The sequence below is a fragment of the Moschus berezovskii genome, chromosome 17, assembly GCF_049115385.1.
Source record: "Moschus berezovskii isolate FMDL1 chromosome 17, NW_MosBer_1.0, whole genome shotgun sequence".
Lineage (NCBI taxonomy): Eukaryota > Metazoa > Chordata > Mammalia > Artiodactyla > Moschidae > Moschus > Moschus berezovskii.
In genome coordinates, this window is record NC_142476.1 from 46,427,595 (window position 1) to 46,448,310 (window position 20,716).

Here is a 20,716-nt window from a genome sequence, read left to right on the forward strand (position 1 = left end):
CCCTAATCTCGTTAAGCATAAGTGTTTTTATCAGTCATCTCAAAGAGACATGCCTGGATCCAGGTTAAGGGAGGGAGGGAAGGAGTTAGAGAGGTTCGGGTAGGGGGGATAGGTGAAGGCAGGGAAGGGAGACCAGGGAAAGGGAAGAAGCAAGGAAGAAAAAGAGAGGGGGACATAGTCATGGATTTCTGACGGGTGTGTAGTAGAGTTAGCTCCCATGGAGAAGGAAATGGCAACCCACTCCAGTGTTCTTGCCTGGAAAATCCCAGGGACGGGGGAGCCTGGTGGGCTTCCGTCTATGGGGTCACACAGAGTCGGACACGACTGAAGTGACTTAGCAGCAGCAGCAGCAGCACCTTTTGTTCCATCATTAACTGCTCCCTGAACCTTTAGACCAGCTCTACTCGGAGTGGGATGATTTTTGTTGTTGTTTAGTCGCTAAGTTGTGTCCAACTCTTTGCAACCCCATGGACTGTAGCCCACCAGGTTCTACTTGTCCATGGGATTTCCCAAGGCAAGAAGATTGGAGTGGGCTGCCATGCCCTCCTCCAGGGGGTCTTCCTGGACCAGGAATCAAACCCAAGTCTCCTGCATGGCAGGCGGATTCTTTGTCACTGAGCCACCCCTGTAGGATGATGAAAGAAGCCCGATTTGGAGAGGTCCACGAGGACAGCAAGATAACCTGACAACTATTGCATCCCCGTTTAGTGAAAAGTGCCATAAGGTTTTAGCTTTTCCACCTAATCCAGGGGATGTTTGAATAGTGGCCTCACTAATACATTCATTAAGCCCTCGATCATTTGGAATTTGTAAAAATTTGAAGATGACTCGAGTCTAGGGATAGAGTGCTGATGGAAGATGTATTGGGTTGGCCAAAAAGTTTGTTTGGGTTTTTTTCTATGTGCTTATGGGAAAACCAAGAAGTTCTTGGCCAACCCAGTAATATCAAATAGTATCAGCACCCCCCAAACTCAAAAAGTGTGGAAGTGAGTAGCCTGCAGACACAGGAGAGCAGCCCTTGATGCGTTTCTAAGCAGTGAGAAGGAAATGGCAACTCACTCCAGTATTCTCACCTGGAGAATCCTGTGGACAGAGGAGCCTGGCAGGCTACCCCAGTCCATGGGGTCCCAAAGAGTCAGACACAGCTAAGAAACTAACACTTTCACTTATTTTCACTTTTTTTCTGGAGCCAGGACATAAAATGGTCCTCATAGGGATCACAACAGTGCTGAATAAAGGAGCTTACTGGTTAAAATTTTTCTATGGGTCTGGTGGTTCCCTTGGAGAAGTATTTTATTTTGGAATAAAATGGTTAAAGTGGTATAACTTTGATCTTTAAAATGATTTCTCTATTTGTCAGAAAGACCTATGATAAATTGTAAAACAGTATCTTTAGATCATTTTATCTGTTTTGACCTTTTTAAAAAATACATCCAGTATTTTAAAGCAGTATAGCTATTTCTTTTAATATATAGACATTTCAGTCAATTGATTTGAAAAGGACCTCTTCGTCTATATTTATCCCAGAGTTTTACAGAATCTTATGGCATTGTAGAAAAAAAAATGCTGTAGTTAGTACACTTTTGAGTTCTCTGTAGAATCCAGAGTTTAAAAAAATGTGTGTTTGTGGAACACCTTGGACTTAAACTCTCTCACGAGGTCGCAGGATAGCTTGCAGACGTCGGCATTCCTACAGTTAGCCCCGGGAGAAAGCTCTGCGGCGGCGGCAGCTCTAAGCAGTGTGTGGGGAGTGAGTTGGAAAGAGCGAGAGGCTTCTTTCAACTAGAATCCCGGATGCACAGTGCACGGTGTTTCACTCAGATACAGAAAATCACCAGAAACTCAGGGCAAACAACATCTCTTGTGATTAGCAGCGTTCTCTAGAAGCAGCCAGGACTTCTTAGAAAACAAAACAAAAGCAAAAACCTTTGCCCAGGTACCTTGTAACACTTCTCATTTGCAGAGTTTTCTTCTTTATTGCATATTCGACTTTTCCCCCCAGCATCTCTGTCCCCCAACCTTGCCGTGGAGCACTGCTGCTAAGGCAAAAGCATTATGTGTCTGGCTCAGTTAGTTTGTTTGTTTTCACATGCCTGGTCCCCAACCTGTTTGATGGGATTAGGGAAGAGAGAAAGGAAGGAACTGCTTTGCATAACCTGGCTGGAGGAAAGTCACCTGGAAATGATGAACGGAAACAAATATTTTGTCCTATGCAATCTCCTTTGCCTTGTCCTGCTCGAAATTCACACTTTCTATTTTGAACAGAGGAAATCAAGTGCCTTGTTCAGTAAATGTTTATCTGGGGCCGACTGTGTGCCAGGCCTCAGGAAGATGAGTGAAGAGTTAAGGCAGGTGCTGGCCCCGTGGAACTGTCGAGGTCTCTCTTCGTCGCCCTCTGTTTCCATCAGGATGCGGTTCTGGAAATGAGGACATGCGTCTCATTTGGTCTCTGTGTCCCTGGTGGCCACCACGACAACTTGAGTTGTGCTGTTCACCGTTCCACCCCTCAGACCCTGACACACCGGCACTAGGCAGTGGAGGCCCAGCAGGGGGTATGCACCTGACATTCAAAGCAGGAGTCTGTTCTGGCCCTGATTCCCCATCCTTCTTCCCTGAGGACTCGGAGTGGTTTTTTTGGTACAGCTGGGCACCCCAGGACAACCTGCTGGCAGTTAATTAATGGATGCTTGCCCCTTGACAGTTCCTATGTGTTTTGTGCAAGTTCCCGTCTTGGCAGCTGTGGTTCTTAAATGCAGGATTTTCCTTTACCATCTCATCTGGGCAAGACATTTAAAGTTCAGCACTCATTCACATCCTGACATCTTTTCCCTCTAAAGACCCCATTGCTAATGGTTACCGGGGGTGGGGCGGGGTGGGGGGAGGAAGATGGGGGAGAAAGGATAGTTAGGGAGTTTGGAATTGACATGTCCACACTGCTATATTTAAAATGAATAACCAACAAGGACCTACTGTACAGCACAGGAAACTCTGCTCAGTGTTATGTGGCATCCTGGATGGCAGGGGAGTTTGGGGGAGAATGGATACATGTATATGTGTGGCTGAGTCGAGTCGCTCTGCTGTCCACCTGAAATTATCACAGCATTGTTAATCAGGTCTACTCCAATACAAAATAAAAAGTTAAAAATTTTGCATAGTGGTTCCCTTTAAAGTTTAATATAATTTTAAGACATGTATTAGGAAAGAAATATTTTCGTATCAGCTTTAACTTTTTAATAAACTGCATTTTATAATTGGAAAAAAAATATCCCATTGGTGTCAGTGGTTTCCTCCATTGCCCCTTCCATTGCTAGAATGTCTCAATCTGTACGTATCGTGCGTGTAGTGTGTGTAGCAGTAGTTCTCATTTTCAGTGAACCTGTTGAGGCAGTGGCCTCCAAATGTGGTGCTTTGGGGGACATTAGCAAGCCTCCTCTTTTGTAGACTCGATGAAGGTAGGTGGCGAGTCTGTCGGAGTTCCCATCTCCTTTGCTCTCATGCTCATTAGCTGCCGTTCTGCTGCCTTGAACTGCAGTTGCTTTGCTCTTTGATTGACAACGAGGTTGGCTCCTGCATAATCCGGGTGCTCTTACACTCTGGATGCCATGTCATGATCCAGCTGAGCTCCTTGGGTTCCACTGAGCTTTTGTGTGTTTAGAGGATAGAGGCTGGGCCTCTTTGCCCACCTTGCACTGAAAATTTTCAAAGGAGAAATCCTTGTAGGTTGGTTTTGCACCCCTCATAAGTTCATCTCATCGCTTTTTATCAGCTTAAAGGGTTTTTTCCCTGTTGCACCTGAGACTCTGACTTTGTGAGCAGTGTGAACCATAGACCAGGAAGAAATCCAAGTCCCCCATCCCGGCCAATGAAGATGGTCTTAAGAAGGCTTGCTGACGTCCGTTTCTGACGTCTTGGTCAATAGAGTTGGGGAGTTGTGAAGAAGTGGAGGAAGGCAGTTTTCCTAAGGCTAAATTTAGCCGTTGCTTTGGAAAATCAGAGTGGTACAGCTTGTGCCTTATCTCCAGGCGGGCCTCACCCCTGCACTTGGACGTCTTCAGCAGCTCGCCTGGGAGGAGCCGTTCTGGGCACTCTGGCCGCCCCTCGATTCTGGGAAGGAATTAAGCGACCTCGTGTTTCCCGTCCTTCTGAGCTCCCCTGCACAATGCAGGCGGCTTCCTCAGCGGTAGTTACAGTTCTCTACAGAAATAGCTGGAGTCATGCCTCCTTATGCTTCAGCAGCCCTTCCTGCCAGCATGGCCAAGGGCTGGCCACAGAACAGGAGACACGGCCTCTGGTCCCCGGTCCAAATAGCAACCAGAGGGCACATGTGCGCCAGAGCCACAAATAACGTGTTTTAAAATAGCAGATGGTATTTGATGATCGCGCCTTCATTCATTTACCTGCCAAGGCAAAACTTTCTCTCCTGCTCTGGCAGTGAGACCAGAGGTGGCCTGGGTCGAGCAGTTGTCATAACAAGCTCTCGGGGTTGCAGATGTTATTCGTTTGCTGATTTTCAGGCTGGTGCAAATCCATGCCCACTTTCTGAGGCTGTTCTCGAAAATATCTCTTTGGTCTCACAGTAAAAATGTCCCGTTTCTCCAACAGCTAAACCTGTTAAGCACTTGTGTAACTACCTAGAGGCAGTCCCTTCATCAAGGTGTGCTGCCAGGCACCATGATCCAAATACTTCATTTCCCTGGGGAAAGTGGGAATACCTGAAAGGTGAGGATCCGTATTGATAACGGGAATCTCAGTGGATAAAGGAAAGTGACATTGCGTGAAATCCTGGCTTGTGTCTATGGAGAAGTCAGGTCTTCCTCAGCTTTTCTGCCAGAGTCTTGCACCAACACATGGCATTTATGTAACTTCCTTACCTGAGCCCCAAGGAAAGGGCAGCCATCCAGGTAAACACCTAGAGCTTTCTCATGTGCTTGCACAACAGTTCCACTGGGCTTCAGTCATTTTGAACGCTTTTTCTCTCCCTGGGAATAAGGGATAAAATGGGCTAGTGGGTGTAAAGCCCCCTGGAGCCCACTGTGGAGAGTAGAGGTCATTTGGAGCCCTCGTTCAAGAGTTTGGCTGACCTCATCCATCAGTTTGGCTTCTGAAGGAGCTTAAATTAGAACATGATACGCCTTCCCGCCGACTGGGTATACCCACTCTGGATCTGGTACCAAGGGTACGAGACTTGCAGAAAGCTCGCTGTGGAAGAAATGGTACATGTGAGAAAGTACCTATAGGGACTTCCCTGGTGGTCCGGTGGTTAGGCATCTGCCTTGCCATGCAGAGGACACAGGTTCAGTCCCTGGGCCGGCAGGATTCCACATGCCATGGAGCAGCTAAGCCTGAGTGCCACAACTGCTGGATCTGTGTGCTGCAGCTGCCGAAGCCCACGAGCCCGGAGCCCACGCTCTGCAATAGGAAAAGCCACCACAGTGAGAAGCCCTTGAACTGCGACTGGAGAGTGGCCCCTGCTTGCCGCAGCTAGAGAAAGACCCAGTGCAGCCATACATTTTTTAAAAAATTCTTTAAATTAAATTAATTTAAAAAACTAAAAATATTAAAAAAAAAAAAAAACAAAAAACTTAAGAGAGAAAGAAGAATCTGCCTTGTAGTGCCTGGGACTTGGGTTCAGTCTCTGGTCGGGTAACTAAGATCACACATGTCTTGGGGCAACTCAGCCACATGCAGAATGGAAGATTCCAAGTACCCTAGTAAGACCCAATGCAGCCAGATAAATAAAGAACTACAGGTTCATCTGCTGAATGCTCTCAGGACACAGAGCAGGACATGGAGGCTTCCTGGATGGACTAGGAAGTGGGTTCAGAGCCTAACCTGTGCTCAAGTCCCTGTGCTGATGCTCGTGACCTTGGGTAAATAACACATTTTCAGAGCCTCAGCTTCCCCATCTGTAAATGGGAGAGGAAAATCAGAGTTGTTTCCAGGACTAAAAATAAAACCTGTGGAATGTCTAGCCCATGTAGATGCTCAGTGATAGCTACGAATAATAATTCTGAAAGGATGTTTGAGCTACACTCTGAAAAATAAGAAGGTCGTCAAGTGGATATGGAGAAAGATGGGCATCACCCCAAGACCCCAAAGCATATGATATTCCTGGTCGCTTTGGAGACCAGTGAGCATGAGAGGACCCCTAAACAATTGCCCGAGGCTGTTGGCAAAGACCCATTTCCTGCCAAACACCGGACGTTTTACTTTGTGGGTCACAGGGGAGGGAGTCAAGGTTTTTTAAACTAGATTATCTGATATAAAGTCAGAAATTGCTTCACGTTGTGTTGCTCAATGTGAGAATACATTTGGTTCCCAGATTTAAAGTGAGTTGTACAGAATCTGCAGGTGACAGTAGGTGTGGCTGGACCCGGAGAGCCTGAGTCTGGGTGGTTGTTGGTTCCTGACACAGCCGGTTCCTTTCACTAGATGCCCAGACACTTCGGGTTCTTCACTCTGACCGCAGCAAATCACAAACCTGAACCTGGAACGTACTGTGGGTGTCTGACTTCATGAAGTGTGTGTGTGTGTTTAAAACTTTGGTATTGTTTATAAATTTTAGGTAAATGTTAATTGGTGGTGGTGTAAGTGCTAAGTCATGTCTGACTCTTGCGACCCCCTGGACTGTAGCCCATCAGGCCCTTCTGTCCATGGAATTCTCTAGGCAGGCATACTGGAGTGGGTTGCCATTTCCTCCTGCAGGGGATCTTCCTGACCCAGGGATTGAACCTGTGTCTCTTGCATTGCAGGCAGATTCTTTACCATCTGAGCCACCTGGGAAGCCCCAGTAATAATTCAGACTTAAGAGAATCTGACCACTTTTTAAAAAGTTTACTTTGTTTCATCATCCTCATAGGCAACAATAAGATAAATAGTGATATTCTCATTTTACGGATGAGAAAATTGAGATGCAAAGTGATCGTAATTTTTCCAAAGTCACACGGTGACAGGATTAAACCTGTAGCCCTTCTCTCAACTCCAGTGTTTTTTCTACTCTCCCATCGCGGCTTAGTCTAGAAATGCTGCTTCCGCTAAAACAAGCAAACAAAAAAACAGGTCGGACAGGCTCATGAAGAGGCTTGGAATGAATTGTGAGACAGACTGGCTACAAAGCCATCAGCATCATTTATCTTTCATCTGGGGTACAGGTAGGTGGGTGCACGTGTCTTGAATGTAGTGGGAAGGAATTGCTGCATGGCATTTGAACCATCTCATCCCCTGAAGCCATCCAAGTAAATAAACTGCTTTAGAGAAAAGCAGGAGACAAAAACACACCTGGGAAGACATCCCACTGAGAGAGGAGAGAGCAATGAAGAGGTAAGGTTTGGTGAGGTTGAGAAAGTAGTGCCTGATTAGTTGCAGAAAGTAGGGCAAGGAGGTGTATTTTAAATCATTTTCAAGTGTTGTCAGGTGTGAATTGGCCGTGTGCTTGAGAAGATGTGCAGCTGATGCTGTTGGAGCCCGTGTGGAGGGATCCGCCATGATGTATGTGCATGCGTGCACAGTTGCTTCAGTTGTGTCCGACTCTTTGCGACCCCATGGACTGTAGCCCGCCAGGCTCCTCTGTCCATGGGATTCTTCAGGCTAGGATATTGGAGTGGGTTGCCATTTCCTTCTCCAGGGGATCTTCCTGACCCAGGGACCAAACCCATGGCTCCTGCAAAGCAGACAGGTTCTTTATCACTAAACCATTGGGCACCCCTGCATGATGTACAGGAGGTGACATTTCATGTGTCCACCTTGGGTGGGAACCTGTGTCTCTGCTGGAGCAGGTGGTCCTGGGGTCTTTCTTTAACAAACACTGGGCAGAGAGAGGGTTCATCCTGTGGAGGGAGGATGGGGTCTTAGAGCAGCAGTCCTCAAGATGTGATCCCAAACCAGAGCATCGCCTGAGAACTTACTTGAAATGCAACATCTGGGCTCACCTAAGCCTACTAACACCAAAACCAGCATCAATACCAACACCCAGGGGCTTCCCTGGTGACTCAGTGGTAAAGAATGCACCTGCCAATGCAGGAGACACAGGTTCGATCCCTGATGGGGAAAGATCCCACATGCCATGGAGCAGCTAAGCCCACGCCCCACAGCTGTTGAGCCTGTGCTGCAGAGTCTGGGAGCCACAACTGTTGAGCCCGTGTTCCACAATTACTGAAGCCCAAGTGGTGCCGTAGAGCCCATGAACCACAAGTGAGAGTAGCCCCCGATCTCCACACCTAGAGAAAAGCCCACATAACAACAAAGATTCAGCAGAGCCAAAGATAAATAAATAAATGTTTTAGAAACCCAACACCAAAAAATACTGGGCATTGTGCTCACCAAGAAGCCCTCCAGGTGATTCTGTTGCCTGCTGACATCCAAAAACCACTGGGCTGAGCAGAAGCACACACCCCTGGAGGCTCACATGCTCCAGGAAACATGCGCTCTCGGCTTGCTCTCCATGCAGCTGGGGTCTCCTGAGGGAGCGGTCTGATCACTTCACTCAAACTGTCCCAAGGACAGGGGCTTGCAACCCCTCAGAACTGAATCACCATTGGCTTTGTTTGAAACATCCTGGATGAGGCGAGGGCAGACCTCATCAGCCCCCTCCATCTGCACATTTTTCTCTCCTCCCTGCCCCCACACCGTGTTAATTCAACAACTCAGGTGCTCTCAGGCTGCGGAAATTATTTGTTGCTCAACAGAGAAAGACAGGGATCTCTTCACTAAGGCATCCCCCAGTACCTGGTACCCAGTCAGTTCAGTTCAGTTCAGTCACTCAGCTGTGTCCGACTCTTTGCAACCCCATGGACTGCAGCACGCCAGGCCTCCCTGTAATCACCAACTTGCGGCGTTTACTCAAGCTCATGTACATTGAGTTGGTGATGCCATCCAACCATCTCATCCTGTCGTCCCCTTCTCCTCCTGCCTTCAGTTTTTCCCAGCATCAGGGTCGTTTCCAGTGAGTCACTTCTTCACATCAGGTGGCCAAAGTGTTGGAGTTTCAGCTTCAGCATCAGTCCTTCCAGTGAATATTCAGGACTGATTTCCTTTAGGATGGACTGGTTGGATCTCCTTGCAGTCCAAGGGACCCTGAAGAGTCTTCTCCAACACCACAGCTCAAAAGCATCAATTCTTTGGCACTTAGATTTCTGTATAGTCCAACTCTCATATCCATACATGACTACTGGAAAAAAACATAGTTTTAACTAGACGGACCTTTGTTGGCAAAATAATGTCTCTGCTTTTTAATATCCTGTCTAGGTTGGTCACAACTTTTCTTCCAAGGAGCAAGCGTCTTTTAATTTCATGGTACCCAGTAGGTGCTCCGTAAATATTTGCACATGAATAAGTGGCTTTGGCCACCTCATGCAACGAGTTGACTCACTGGAAAAGGTTCTAATGCTCAGAGTGATTGGGGGTGGGAGGCGACAGGGACGACAGAGAATGAGATGGCTGAATGGCATCACCGACTCGATGGACATGAGTTTGAGTGAACTCCGGGAGTTGGTGATGGACAGGGAGGCCTGGCGTGCTGTGATTCATGGGGTCGCAAAGAGTCGGACACGACTGAGCGACTGAACTGAACTGAACTGAAGTGGATCTATAACTAGTTTTTAATCAGAAGTCTTTTGCTTCTAAGTAATTTTATTACCTTTATCCAGTAATACACAATTAAGATGTATATGCTTGCTCTTTGGAAGGAGAGCTATGACAAACCTAGATAGCATATTAAGAAGCAGAGACATCACTTTGCTGACAGAGGTCTGTATAGGCAAAGCTATGGTTTTTCTAGTAGTCATGTGTGGATATGAGAGTTAGATCATAAAGAAGGCTGAGTGCTGAAGAATTGATGCTTTCAATTTGTGATGCTGGAGAAGACTCGAGAGTTGCTTGGACTGCAAGGATTTCAAACCAGTCAATACTAAAGGAAATCAGCCCTGAATAGTCACAGGAAATACTGATGCTGAAGCTCCAATATTTTGGCCACCTGATGTGAAGAGCCAATTCATTGGAAAAGATCCTGATGCTGGGAAAGATCGAACACAGGAGGAGAACAGGGCAATAGCAGATGAGATGGTTGGATGGCATCACTGACTCAGTGGACATGAGTTTGAGCAAACTCTGGGAGACAGTGAAGGACAGGGAAGCCTGGCATGCTGCAGTCCATGGGGTCACAGAGAGGCAGACATAACTGAATGACTAGCCAACAACAGCAACACAATTAACATGAGAGATAGTTCTGAATTTGCTGAGTATCTTACAATAAAGGTTTAATTAATAAAGCTATAAAGCCAAAGCTAGCATCACGTTGCTCTTGACTTGCCAGTCATGGAGAGGTGTAGACCATCATCTTATGATGAAGGAAGTGTGATCTGATTCCTGGTCCACGGGGTACCATGGTCCTGATGCTCCAGGATGCCAGCTCAATTTTTTCTAGTTTTAATCATCACCACCTCCCCATTTGGAGTCAGTAGGCTCAGCGATGCCATTCTGCATGATACAGTTTTCTTAAGAGGTAAATTACTGCTCCTGAGTATCTTCACTAAGTGCTTCTTAGAGCAGCTTGATAACGTGTAAGAGCTGACTGCACAGTCCACTGTGGGGCTGGAACTGGACACGCAGTCTGGGAGCAGGAGCCAGTGACCCCTGGGGCAGACAGGGCACTGGTGACTTAGTGTTTTTTTCCCCAACCTTAATATATATATTTTTTAAATTTAAACTTTTTATTTTTACTGGGTTTTAACTGATTAACAATGTTGTGATAGTTTCAGATGAACAGGGAAGGGATTCAGCATACACGTATCCATTCTCCCCCAAACTGCGCTATACAATAGGTTCTTGTTGGTTATCCATTTTGAATATAGCAGTGTGTGCATGACCATCCCAAACTCCCTAACTATCCCTTCCCTCCAGCAACCGTAAGTTCGTATTTTTCTAAGTCTGCAGGTCTTTCTGTTTTGTAAGCAAGTTCATTTGTATAATTTCTTTTTAGGTTCCACACGTAAGAGAGGTCATATGATATTTTTCGTTCTCTGTCTGACTTACTTCACTCAGTATGATATTCTCTAGGTCCATCCATGTTGCTCCAAATGGCGTTACTTCATTCCTTTTAATGGCTGAGTAAAATATTCCATTGTATATATATATGTACATCTTCTTTATGCATCCCTCTGTTGATGGACATTTAGTTTGCTTCCATGTCTTGGTTATTGTAAACAGTGGTGCAGTGAACACTGGAGTGCATGTATCCTTGTGAATCATGTTTTTCCCTGGGTACGTACCCAGGAGTGGGATTTCAGGGTCATTCGGTTTTGCCAGGCAGCTGCATTGGCAGGGGCTTGGACAGAGGATGGGCTGGGGGTGCAAACCAGGGCCGCCTGCACTGTCACCAGTGCGGCTGAAGCAGAACCACCTCGACAGGCAGAGCACAGCCACGTGTCATGCCCTGTGCCCTTCTCCCTGTTGGCATGACATGGCATGTTAATCTTGGCCGCCGTGATCCAGACCAGTGCAAACCAAGCTCCAAAAGAAGCGAAAAGATTCTGAACACATACTCAAGAGACACAAGATTTGCAGGCTGGCAGAAGAAACCTTCAGGATATTTAAGCTGGTTCGGTGGTCTGCGTGAGGCTCTCTGCATGCGTTCAGAGTTGGGTGGTTATCTGGCTGGCAGGATCAGGAGGAAGCAAGGAGAGTTTAAAAACATACCTGAAGGATAGTTACTGCTCTGCTTGAGTTCACGGTCTTTTAAAATTCTTTGTCTTCTGTTGGCTTCAGATGGAGGAGTGCTGCATTCTGCAAAATTCCCATTTTCTAGTGGAGAGGGCACAGAGAAAGGGTTCTGGGACCAGCTCAGAAGTTTCCCATAAGTGATCCCAGGATGACAAGCTATGTCCCGTGCATCACAAGCAGATATTCATTCAAGGTTGAGCCCCCATCTGTGACCATGCCACTGAGATGCTTAGAGGGGTCTCAGAGTTTGTCAGTCTATATGAAATTGGGGGGAAAGATGTCACCTTTCTCTTTTAAAGAGGGAGGCTTTTCCTTTGGTGGTGTTCCTGGAAATAGCTTACTAAGAAAATAATACCACGATTCTTGCAAAGCAGTCTTCCTCATCCTGCTTCTGTGGTTTAGGAAAGTGAGATCAATTTGACATTCAGTATTGAAAACTTGCCCCGAAACAGGTGCTTACTACCTTTTGACTTTGAGAAAAAAGTTCTGTTCCCTGGGGTAGGATCAGCTAACTCTGGTGCGTCTTCTCTTCCCATGACTTTCCCTTCCTGATTTTAGCACCTGGTGCCCAAAGCTCTGAGTCATAGAGACCGATAAAGTGTCTTCTCATGTCTTAGTCAAGCTTCCCAGGTGGCTTATTAGTAAAGAACCCACCTGCCAATGCAGGAGACCTAGGAGACATGGGTTCAATCCCTGGGTTGGGAGGATCCCCTGGAGTAGAAGATGGCAACCCACTCCAGTATTCTTGCCCGGGAAATCCCATGAGCAGAGGAATCTGGCAGGCTACAGTACGTGGGGTCGCAAAGAGTCAGATGCCATTTGCATGCACGAATGCCTCAGTAGCTTGGTCTTTAAGGTGAGGACAGCAGACTGACTCACCTGACGGTCATGAGGGTTCACGGGTCAATGTTTGTAAAGTTATTTCATGGGTGAGTAGTGCACGGAGTGTTCCCTCTGCCCTGTTTTGTTGTGCCGGGTCTGTGTTGCTGTGGGGGCTTTTCGCTAGTTGCAGTATGCAGGGTTCTCATTGCTGTGTCTTCTCTCGACGTGGAGCACGGGCTCCTGGACTGTGGGTTTCAGTGGTCACCGCACTTGGGTTCAGTTGTCGTATGCACAGGTTTAGTTGGGGAGCAGTACTGTTTACTCCCTCACGTCAGGACTGACAATCTGGATGACAAGGGAAGCTGATAAAACATTTATTTTCCAGGGTACTCCTTTTCTTGATTCAGATGGCTGTGTTTTGAAATTAGTGCCTTCACGTCAGGTTGATCAATTTCCCAAGGTATTTTATTCCCTTGCCACAAGATGATGCTGATGGCTGGCACCCTTGTCTGGGACTTAACCATATCCTGAGTATTAACAAATCTGTTAATTCGTTAAATTTTCTCAGCAACCCTTGGAGATAAGGACTGTTACTATGCCCATTTAAGAGTTAAGGAAACTGAGGCACCAAAGAGTTTGCTCAGAGTTATGTAACTATTATCCTGTCTGGCCCTTACTCACCTCTCTAACTTCATCTGTCCTCTCAGGTGTGGTCCAGCCTTATGGCTTCTGCTTCTTGAACATTCTGCCTCAGGGCTTTGCATAGCTCTTACCTCACCCCAGCTGTCCTATGTGTGTGTGTGTTTGCAGCTAGAGCCTGGATCAGAAAATAAATTTTTTTTTTTCAGTGTTTGGGTAAAACTGATATGACTTTAAAATATATATATATATATGTAACTATATGTGTGCAGGTTTGTGTATATTCTTCTTTCTCACAGTGATCGCTTGCTTTCTTATTTTTAAATGAAGAACTTGAACTTTTATTTTATTTGTTTATTTGGCTGTGTCAGGTCCTCACTGCAGCACAAGGGATCTTGATTGCTCCATGTGGGATATTTCAGTGCGATGCAGGGGCGCTCTAGTTGTGGCATACAGGCTCAGTTGGTCCACAGCCTGTGGGATCTTAGTTCCCAGTCAGGGATTGAACCAGCATCCCCTGCATTGCCAGGCAAATCCTTTACCACTGGACCACCAGGGAAGTCCCAATGATTGCTTTCCTCCACCAATTTAAATTGTGTTCATTTGTTTGCTCTAGGGGCCTGTCTGCTAGATCTCCCTTCAGGGTTTCCACTGGGGAATTTGACAAAGAAATGGGGTCCTGGAAGCTGAAACTAGGACCTTGACAGAAAGGGGTTTTCTTTTCCTTTCATTGAGAACTTGGACTGTGGTAGCGGCTATGGTCTTGTGTGAGGTGTCAGGGTTGTCACCAGCCTGGACAAACCCAGGTGATCTGGTTGAGTTGGTGATCGTCTTGGATGTCCATCCTACAGGCTGAACTGGACCACGGGTTAATGCCCCTTCTTCTGGAACACAACCTCACCCTTCCTTGTTCTGCCCTAGATAACCAGTTCAGGATGTCCATCCTGGAGCGGCTGGAGCAGATGGAGAGGAGGATGGCAGAGATGACCGGGTCTCAGCAGCACAAGCAGGGGAGTGGAGGAGGCAGCAGTGGAGGGGGCACAGGGAGCAGCAACGGAGGAAGCCAAGCCCAGGTACAAGTCCCTGAGGACCACCGCCTTCCTGACATTTCATGTTTCATTGAGGAGTGAGGCAGTCGATCACAAGTCCCTTCCCTTCTGCTGATGTGCTTCCTGGATGAGGCAAAAGGCAGGGCGGGTTGCTCTGTAGTCCTTGTGCTCCTGAGTATTTAAGTCTGTTCAGCAGGGAAGAAGCCTTGTACTGTGGGCCTTCTCAGTTGTTCACCTCCCTAAGCCTTAAATCACCTACTGATCTCAGAAGTCACTGCAGTTACCTGCCAGCAGGAGGGACGGCATCCAGCAACAGGACAGAGGCCAAACGGTGACTCAGATCTGCTGGGCTCAGAGTCCAATTAGAACCTATTTTGTATCTTGTGTTCTATCTCTATCTTAAGTATAAATAGAAACCGTAATTGAATTCAGTAATTCATAAGACTTTTATAAACTCCGGGAGTTCAATCGGAAAAGGGCCCAGAGAAACTGTGTTTGTGCTTTTTCAGTAAAGAACAACAGAACAGTGTTATGCATTCTGTCATTGTCACAGATGCTTTTTCATCAATTCCGTGATAGATGAATTAGTGTTGTCAGGTGCAGGGAAATCACCAAATACTAGAGTCCCAGTAGTCTTGAGAGTTTTATATCAATTTCTTGTAGGAGCTTCATTTTGGGAAAGTCTCCTAGGTAGACATTTTTTTTTTCCAGGAGACTCTAGAATAAAGGTAGAGGGACCGATGGTGTTTATCACCTTCCCCACTGAGCCATTACCTAAAACTCTCAAATAATTCTCCCTCTTTCCCTTCAAGATGATGATTTTCTCTGAACAATCACATTTGTAAGTGAACATTTTGAGTTTCATGAGACTTGTAAATATCAAGTGTTAGTAATATTTTTAGTAATAGATGAAAACAAAGCACAAGGTACCACCACCCTCCCAAAAATATCAATCTTTTTTGGAAAATTTTCTTATTTCTCACCTGTCTTCAGAAACCAATGGACAAGGAAAGACTTGGCACAAAGTAAAATATTAAGACTTCTTGTTTACCTGATACAACTGTTTTATAAAAAAAAAAGTAAACATTGTTTACTATGTTATCTCATGGCTAAAATAAGAGAGTCCCACAAAGCCCTTTTTCTTTCACTGACAAAGGGTACAGAAAGGGATTGGAGTGTAATGTCCATTATATAGCTCAGCTATTTGGCCCCTACTGAATACGCTTTCATCAATTTAAGTTGGTGTCAAGGAAAACTGTCCACTTTATGTGATAGAGATGTAGCTGGTCTTGTCAATGCAAAAAACCAATTCCTTTTGTTCCTTACCTGGTGACTGCCACGTGTCCCGAATGCGTCTGCCTGGTGTATACAGAGCAGCCCTGCCTTGAGTCAAGGCCATTCTGCAGCAGGTCAGGGTTGCCTGACTACATTCCTCTAACATGTCATGACATTTCTAGTGAGGGTAACATTATAGCCATTTTCTGGGTGTTTAGAAATTTTTTTATAGGCATTTGTTTTCCAGATTTAAAAAAAAAAAACAGTGAGGAACAACAGTATCTCATGGGGTTCGTTACTGGACAAAATAACTTAAAATAATAACCAGAGACAGGACCTCCCTGGTGGTCCAATGGTTAAGACTTCACCTTCATAGTTTTGGTTTCTCATTTCTTAATTAGTAAATTCAGCATGCAGGTTCTATCCCACGCTAATTTATACACTTCTGGAAGAAATGGCCTCTTAAATCCACAGAGTGTTGAGGTGGGGAGCCCCCAACCATGTCAGATTCGTTTCACATATACATGTTTCAATCCATTCTCCCACATCATCCCACCCTCACCCTCTCCCACAGAGTCCAAAAGACTGCTCCACACATCCAAGTCTCTGCTGTTGCCTCATATACAGGGTTATCGTTATCCTCTTGCTATATTCTATATATATGTGTTAATATACTGTATTGGTGTTTTTGTTTCTGGCTTACTTCGCTTTGTATAATAGGCTCCAGTTTCGTCCACCTCATTAGAACTAATTCAAATGTATTCTTTTTAATCGCTGAGTAGTACTCCATTGTGTAAATGTACCACAGCTTTCTTATCCATTCTTCTGCGGATGGACATCTAGGTTGCTTCCATGTCCTGGCTATTATAAACAGTGCTGCGATGAACATTGGGGTACATGTGTCTCTTTCAATTCTGGTTTCCTCGGTGTGTATGCCCAGGAGTGGGATTGCTGGATTGTATGGCAGTTCTATTTCCAGTTTTTTAAGGAATCTCCACACTGTTCTCCATAGTGGCTGTACTAGTTTGCATTCCCACCAACTGTGTAAGAGGGTTCCCTTTTCTCCACACCCTCTCCAGCATTTATTGCATGTAGACTTTTGGATAGCAGCCATTCTGACTGGTGTGAAATGATACCTCATTGTGGTTTAAATTTGCATTTCTCTAATTATGAGTGATGTTGAGCATCTTTTCATGTGTTTGTTAGCCATCTGTATGTCTTCTTTGGAGAAATGTCTGTTTAGTTCTTTAGCCCATTTTTTGATTGGGTCGTTTATTTTTCTGGAATTGAGCTGCAGGAGTTGCTTGTATATTTTTGAGATTAATCCTTTATCAGTTGCTTCATTTGCTATTATTTTCTCCCATTCTGAAGGCTGTCTTTTCACCTTGCTTATAGTTTCCTTTGCTGTGAAGAAGCTTTTAATTTTAATTAGGTCCCATTTGTTTATTTTTGCTTTTATTTCCGATATTCTGGGAGGTGGGTCATGGAGGATCCTGCTGTGACTTATGTCAGAGAGTGTTTTGCCTATGTTCTCCTCTAGGAGTTTTATAGTTTCTGGTCTTACATTTAGATCTTTAATCCATTTTGAGTTTATTTTTGTGTATGGTGTTAGGGAGTGTTCTAGTTTCACTCTTTTACAAGTGGTTGACCAGTTTTCCCAGCACCACTTGTTAAAGAGATTATCTTTTCTCCATTGAATATTCTTGCCTCCCTTGTCAAAGATAAGGTGTCCATAGGTGCATGGATTTATCTCTGGGCTTTCTATTTTGTTCCATTGATCTATATTTCTGTCTTTATGCCAGTACCATACTGTCTTGTTGACTGTGGCTTTGTAGTAGAGCCTAAAGTCCGGCAGGTTGATTCCCCCAGTTCCATTCTTCTTTCTCAAGATTGCTTTGGCTATGCGAGGCTTTTTGTATTTCCATACAAATTGTGAAATTATTTGTTCTAGCTCTGTGAAAAACACCGTTGGTAGCTTGATAGGGATTGCATTAAACTTATAAATTACTTTAGGTAATATATTCATTTTCACAATATTTATTCTTCCAATCCATGAACATGGTATGTTTCTCCATCTATTAGTGTCCTCTCTGATTTCTTTCACCAATGTTTTATAGTTTTCTATATACAGGTCTTTTGTTTCTTTAGGTAGGTATATTCCTAAGTATTTTATTCTTTTCGTTTTAATGGTGAATGGAATTGTTTCCTTAATTTCTCTTTCTATTTTCTCATTATTAGTGTATAGGAATGCAAGGGATTTCTGTGTGTTGATTTTATATCCTGCAACTTTACTATATTCATTGATTAGCTCTAGTAGTTTTCTGGTAGAGTCTTTAGGGTTTTCTGTGTAGAGGATCATGTCATCTGCAAACAGTGAGAGTTTTATTTCTTCTTTTCCTATTTGAATTCCCTTTATGTCTTTTTCTGCTCTGATTGCTGTGGCCAAAACTTCCAAAACTATGTTGAATAGTAATGGGGAGAGTGGGCACCCTTGTCTTGTTCCTGACTTTAGGGGAAACTAATTTCCCTAATCTTCTAATTTTTATTAAATGTGATGGAGTGCCATGGTACATGGAAAAAAAAAAAAAAGACTTCACCTTCCACTGCTGGGGGTGCAGGTTTGATCCCTGGTCAAGAAACTAAGATCCTGTATGCCTCTTGGCCAAAAAACCAAAACAATAAAACAGAAGCAATATTGAAAAAAATCCAATAAAGATTTAAATAGTCCACATCAAAAAAAATCTTAAAAAAAAACACCAGAAATGAGGATTGGACCAGAGTGTCATTTGTTTGGGAGAGAGGGTGTGAAACATAAAATTGTCACAGAGAGGATATATATATAAACATACAGATGATTCACTTCATAGTGCAGCAGAAGCTAATGCCACATTGTAAAACAATAAAATATACCCCAATAAAATACACACCCCAATAAAAAATGTTTAAAAAGAAAATATTGTAGACAAGCACAGATGGTATTTGAGTCTAGTAAAATGTCATTTGTTTAGATGCTGGGGATTCTGAACAAAATTTCATTAAAAAAAAAACCTATCACAGAGACTCAGATAAGCTGTTGAGGTTACTAACTTTGATTGTATTTTTCTTCTTGTACAACTTCCTTACAACAAAGAGAGAAGAAAGCCAGGTGGTTAAAATGAGTGAATTTCTCTTTCCCATAGCCTCTGTTGTTGTTAGTACTGTAAGAACACTTGAATTTGGAAGTCTCTAATGCCTTCCCCAGTTTCCTTTTGGCTTTCTATAAAGGACTGGATTATTCCTGAATTTTTTAAATTTATTTTTTCAGTTGAGCTATAGCTGACCTATTACATCGTATTAGTTTCAGGTGTATGCCAGAATGATTAATCATTTGTGTACATTGCCAGATGATCACCATGATAAACCTAGTTAAATTCTGTCATCATACTTATAATTTTTTTTCCTTGTGATGAGAACCTTTAAGATATGCTCTATTAGCAACTTTCAAATATGCAGTTTAGTGTTATTAACTTTGGTTGCCATACTGTACATGACATCCCCAGGACTTATTCATTTGATAACTGAAAGTTTGCATCTTTTGACTCCTTCACTATTTTGCCCACCTCCTACCCGCCACCTCTGCATGGAACTATTAGTCTGTTCTCAGGATCCGTGAAGTCGAGAAGGCTTTCTGTGTGTGGGTGTTTGGTTTTTGTTTACGATTCCACATATAAGTGACATGCATTATATAGTACCTGTCTTTCTCTCTGACTTATTTCACTGAACGCCTGTAAGGTCCATCCATGCAGTTGCAAATATATCATTGGGTATTTTAAAGTTCTTATTTAGGGAGAAAAATCCCCAGGTGACAGTCCTCATCCAGAAGGAGCTGGGGAGTCAGCAGTCCAGGCAGTACCTCCCCCCCCTGCAGTCCCCCTTCCGTAGAAGCATTAAGAAAGTTACCTGCTTCGCTTTCCTCTGCCGGTTTCCTGTCTACAGTGTTTAATTACATCACCTGGGAGGCTAGACCACATTTTTGTTTGTTGTTTTATAGTATATGCTTTCCCTGAACTAGATCAGCATGGAGTTCACAATCAGACTGTCAGCTGCAGTAGACAGACTCCGATGCCCTTAGAGTGGCGGAAGATTCCTGTGTGCCCGGCTGTGGGTGTGCCACTAAGCTGGATTCAGCACGTTCTGTCTCCCTTTCATGGTGTCTCCTTATCTTCAGTTTTGTGCCCCCTGTTTTCAATTGCTAATCACAAAAAGTTTGTTCCCCCTCTGGCGTCCGAAGGCTGACATGGTCGTGGGCCTTTGGGCCTCCGGTCATCAGAACATGTGCTGTCTCATTACAGTGTGCGTCCGGCCCCGGGACGCTGGGCAGCTGCTTTGAGAGCCGAGTGGTTGTCGTGTGTGAGAAGATGATGAGCCGAGCCTGCTGGGCCAAGTCCAAGCATCTGATCCACTCAAAGACTTTCCGTGGGATGACCCTCCTCCACCTGGCCGCTGCCCAGGGTTACGCCACCCTCATCCAGACCCTCATCAAGTGGCGGTAAGGCCGGTGTCCTCCTCACCCATCAGCAGGCACTCCTCCTAGTGTCCACCAGTGGGTGGAAATCTGGCCATTCAGCGGGTGTGGAATCCTCACAGCAAAGGAGTCTCTCTGAGGACAGTTCCACAAAGTCTGTGAACTTCTGCCCAAGAAGTACTGAGTGAGATGTTAAAGTAAACTGTGGACTTTTCATTTCCTCCTGGCCCCTGGCAAAACAGAGCATCCAAACCACCTAGGAAACCCGGGACTTTGTTTCTTCCCATCAGGAATGTTGGCTGCCCACTTTGGTTTCCTCTCTGTGGGTTTTATAATGTTGTGGTATTTTTTAACATTGATTCTCTGTGCAGTAATTTGTGATGCTATCTGTTTCAGCACAAAGCATGCAGACAGCATTGACTTGGAACTGGAGGTTGACCCCTTGAACGTGGACCACTTCTCCTGTACTCCTCTAGTAAGAAATGGGTTCATTTATTCCCCAAACTGTTCTGGGCTGGCATAGGGATATGCCTGGCTCCCTTTGTGTTCACCCTTGTTGATACATGACATCTATCGGAGCCACTTTGTAACGGAAATGTTTTATGGCACCATTGAGATTGCTGCCAAGGACCAATTTGTCAATTGGCAGCAGTGGCAGAAGTCAAATAGGATTGTTTTTTTAACTCATATTGAGGAAGCGCGCTCTGTCTCT

The 20,716-nt window shown here is 44.8% G+C and overlaps 1 protein-coding gene across 4 annotated transcripts in view; it reads left to right on the plus strand.

Annotated features, from left to right (window-relative positions):
• The window catches only part of CAMTA1 (calmodulin binding transcription activator 1), a 989,569-nt gene that overhangs the window by 940,274 nt on the left and 28,579 nt on the right, over window positions 1-20,716 (plus strand). For 3 of the 4 annotated variants that reach the window (XM_088845426.1, XM_088845425.1, XM_088845428.1), the window contains 3 exons: window positions 14,098-14,249; window positions 19,832-20,028; window positions 20,401-20,479. In XM_088845426.1, coding sequence (XP_088701552.1) covers window positions 14,098-14,249; window positions 19,832-20,028; window positions 20,401-20,479 — 428 coding nt within the window. Of the gene's footprint in view, window positions 1-4,602; window positions 4,720-14,097; window positions 14,250-19,831; window positions 20,029-20,400; window positions 20,480-20,716 lie in introns of all 4 variants that reach the window. The other variant, XM_088845427.1, reaches the window with a different exon arrangement.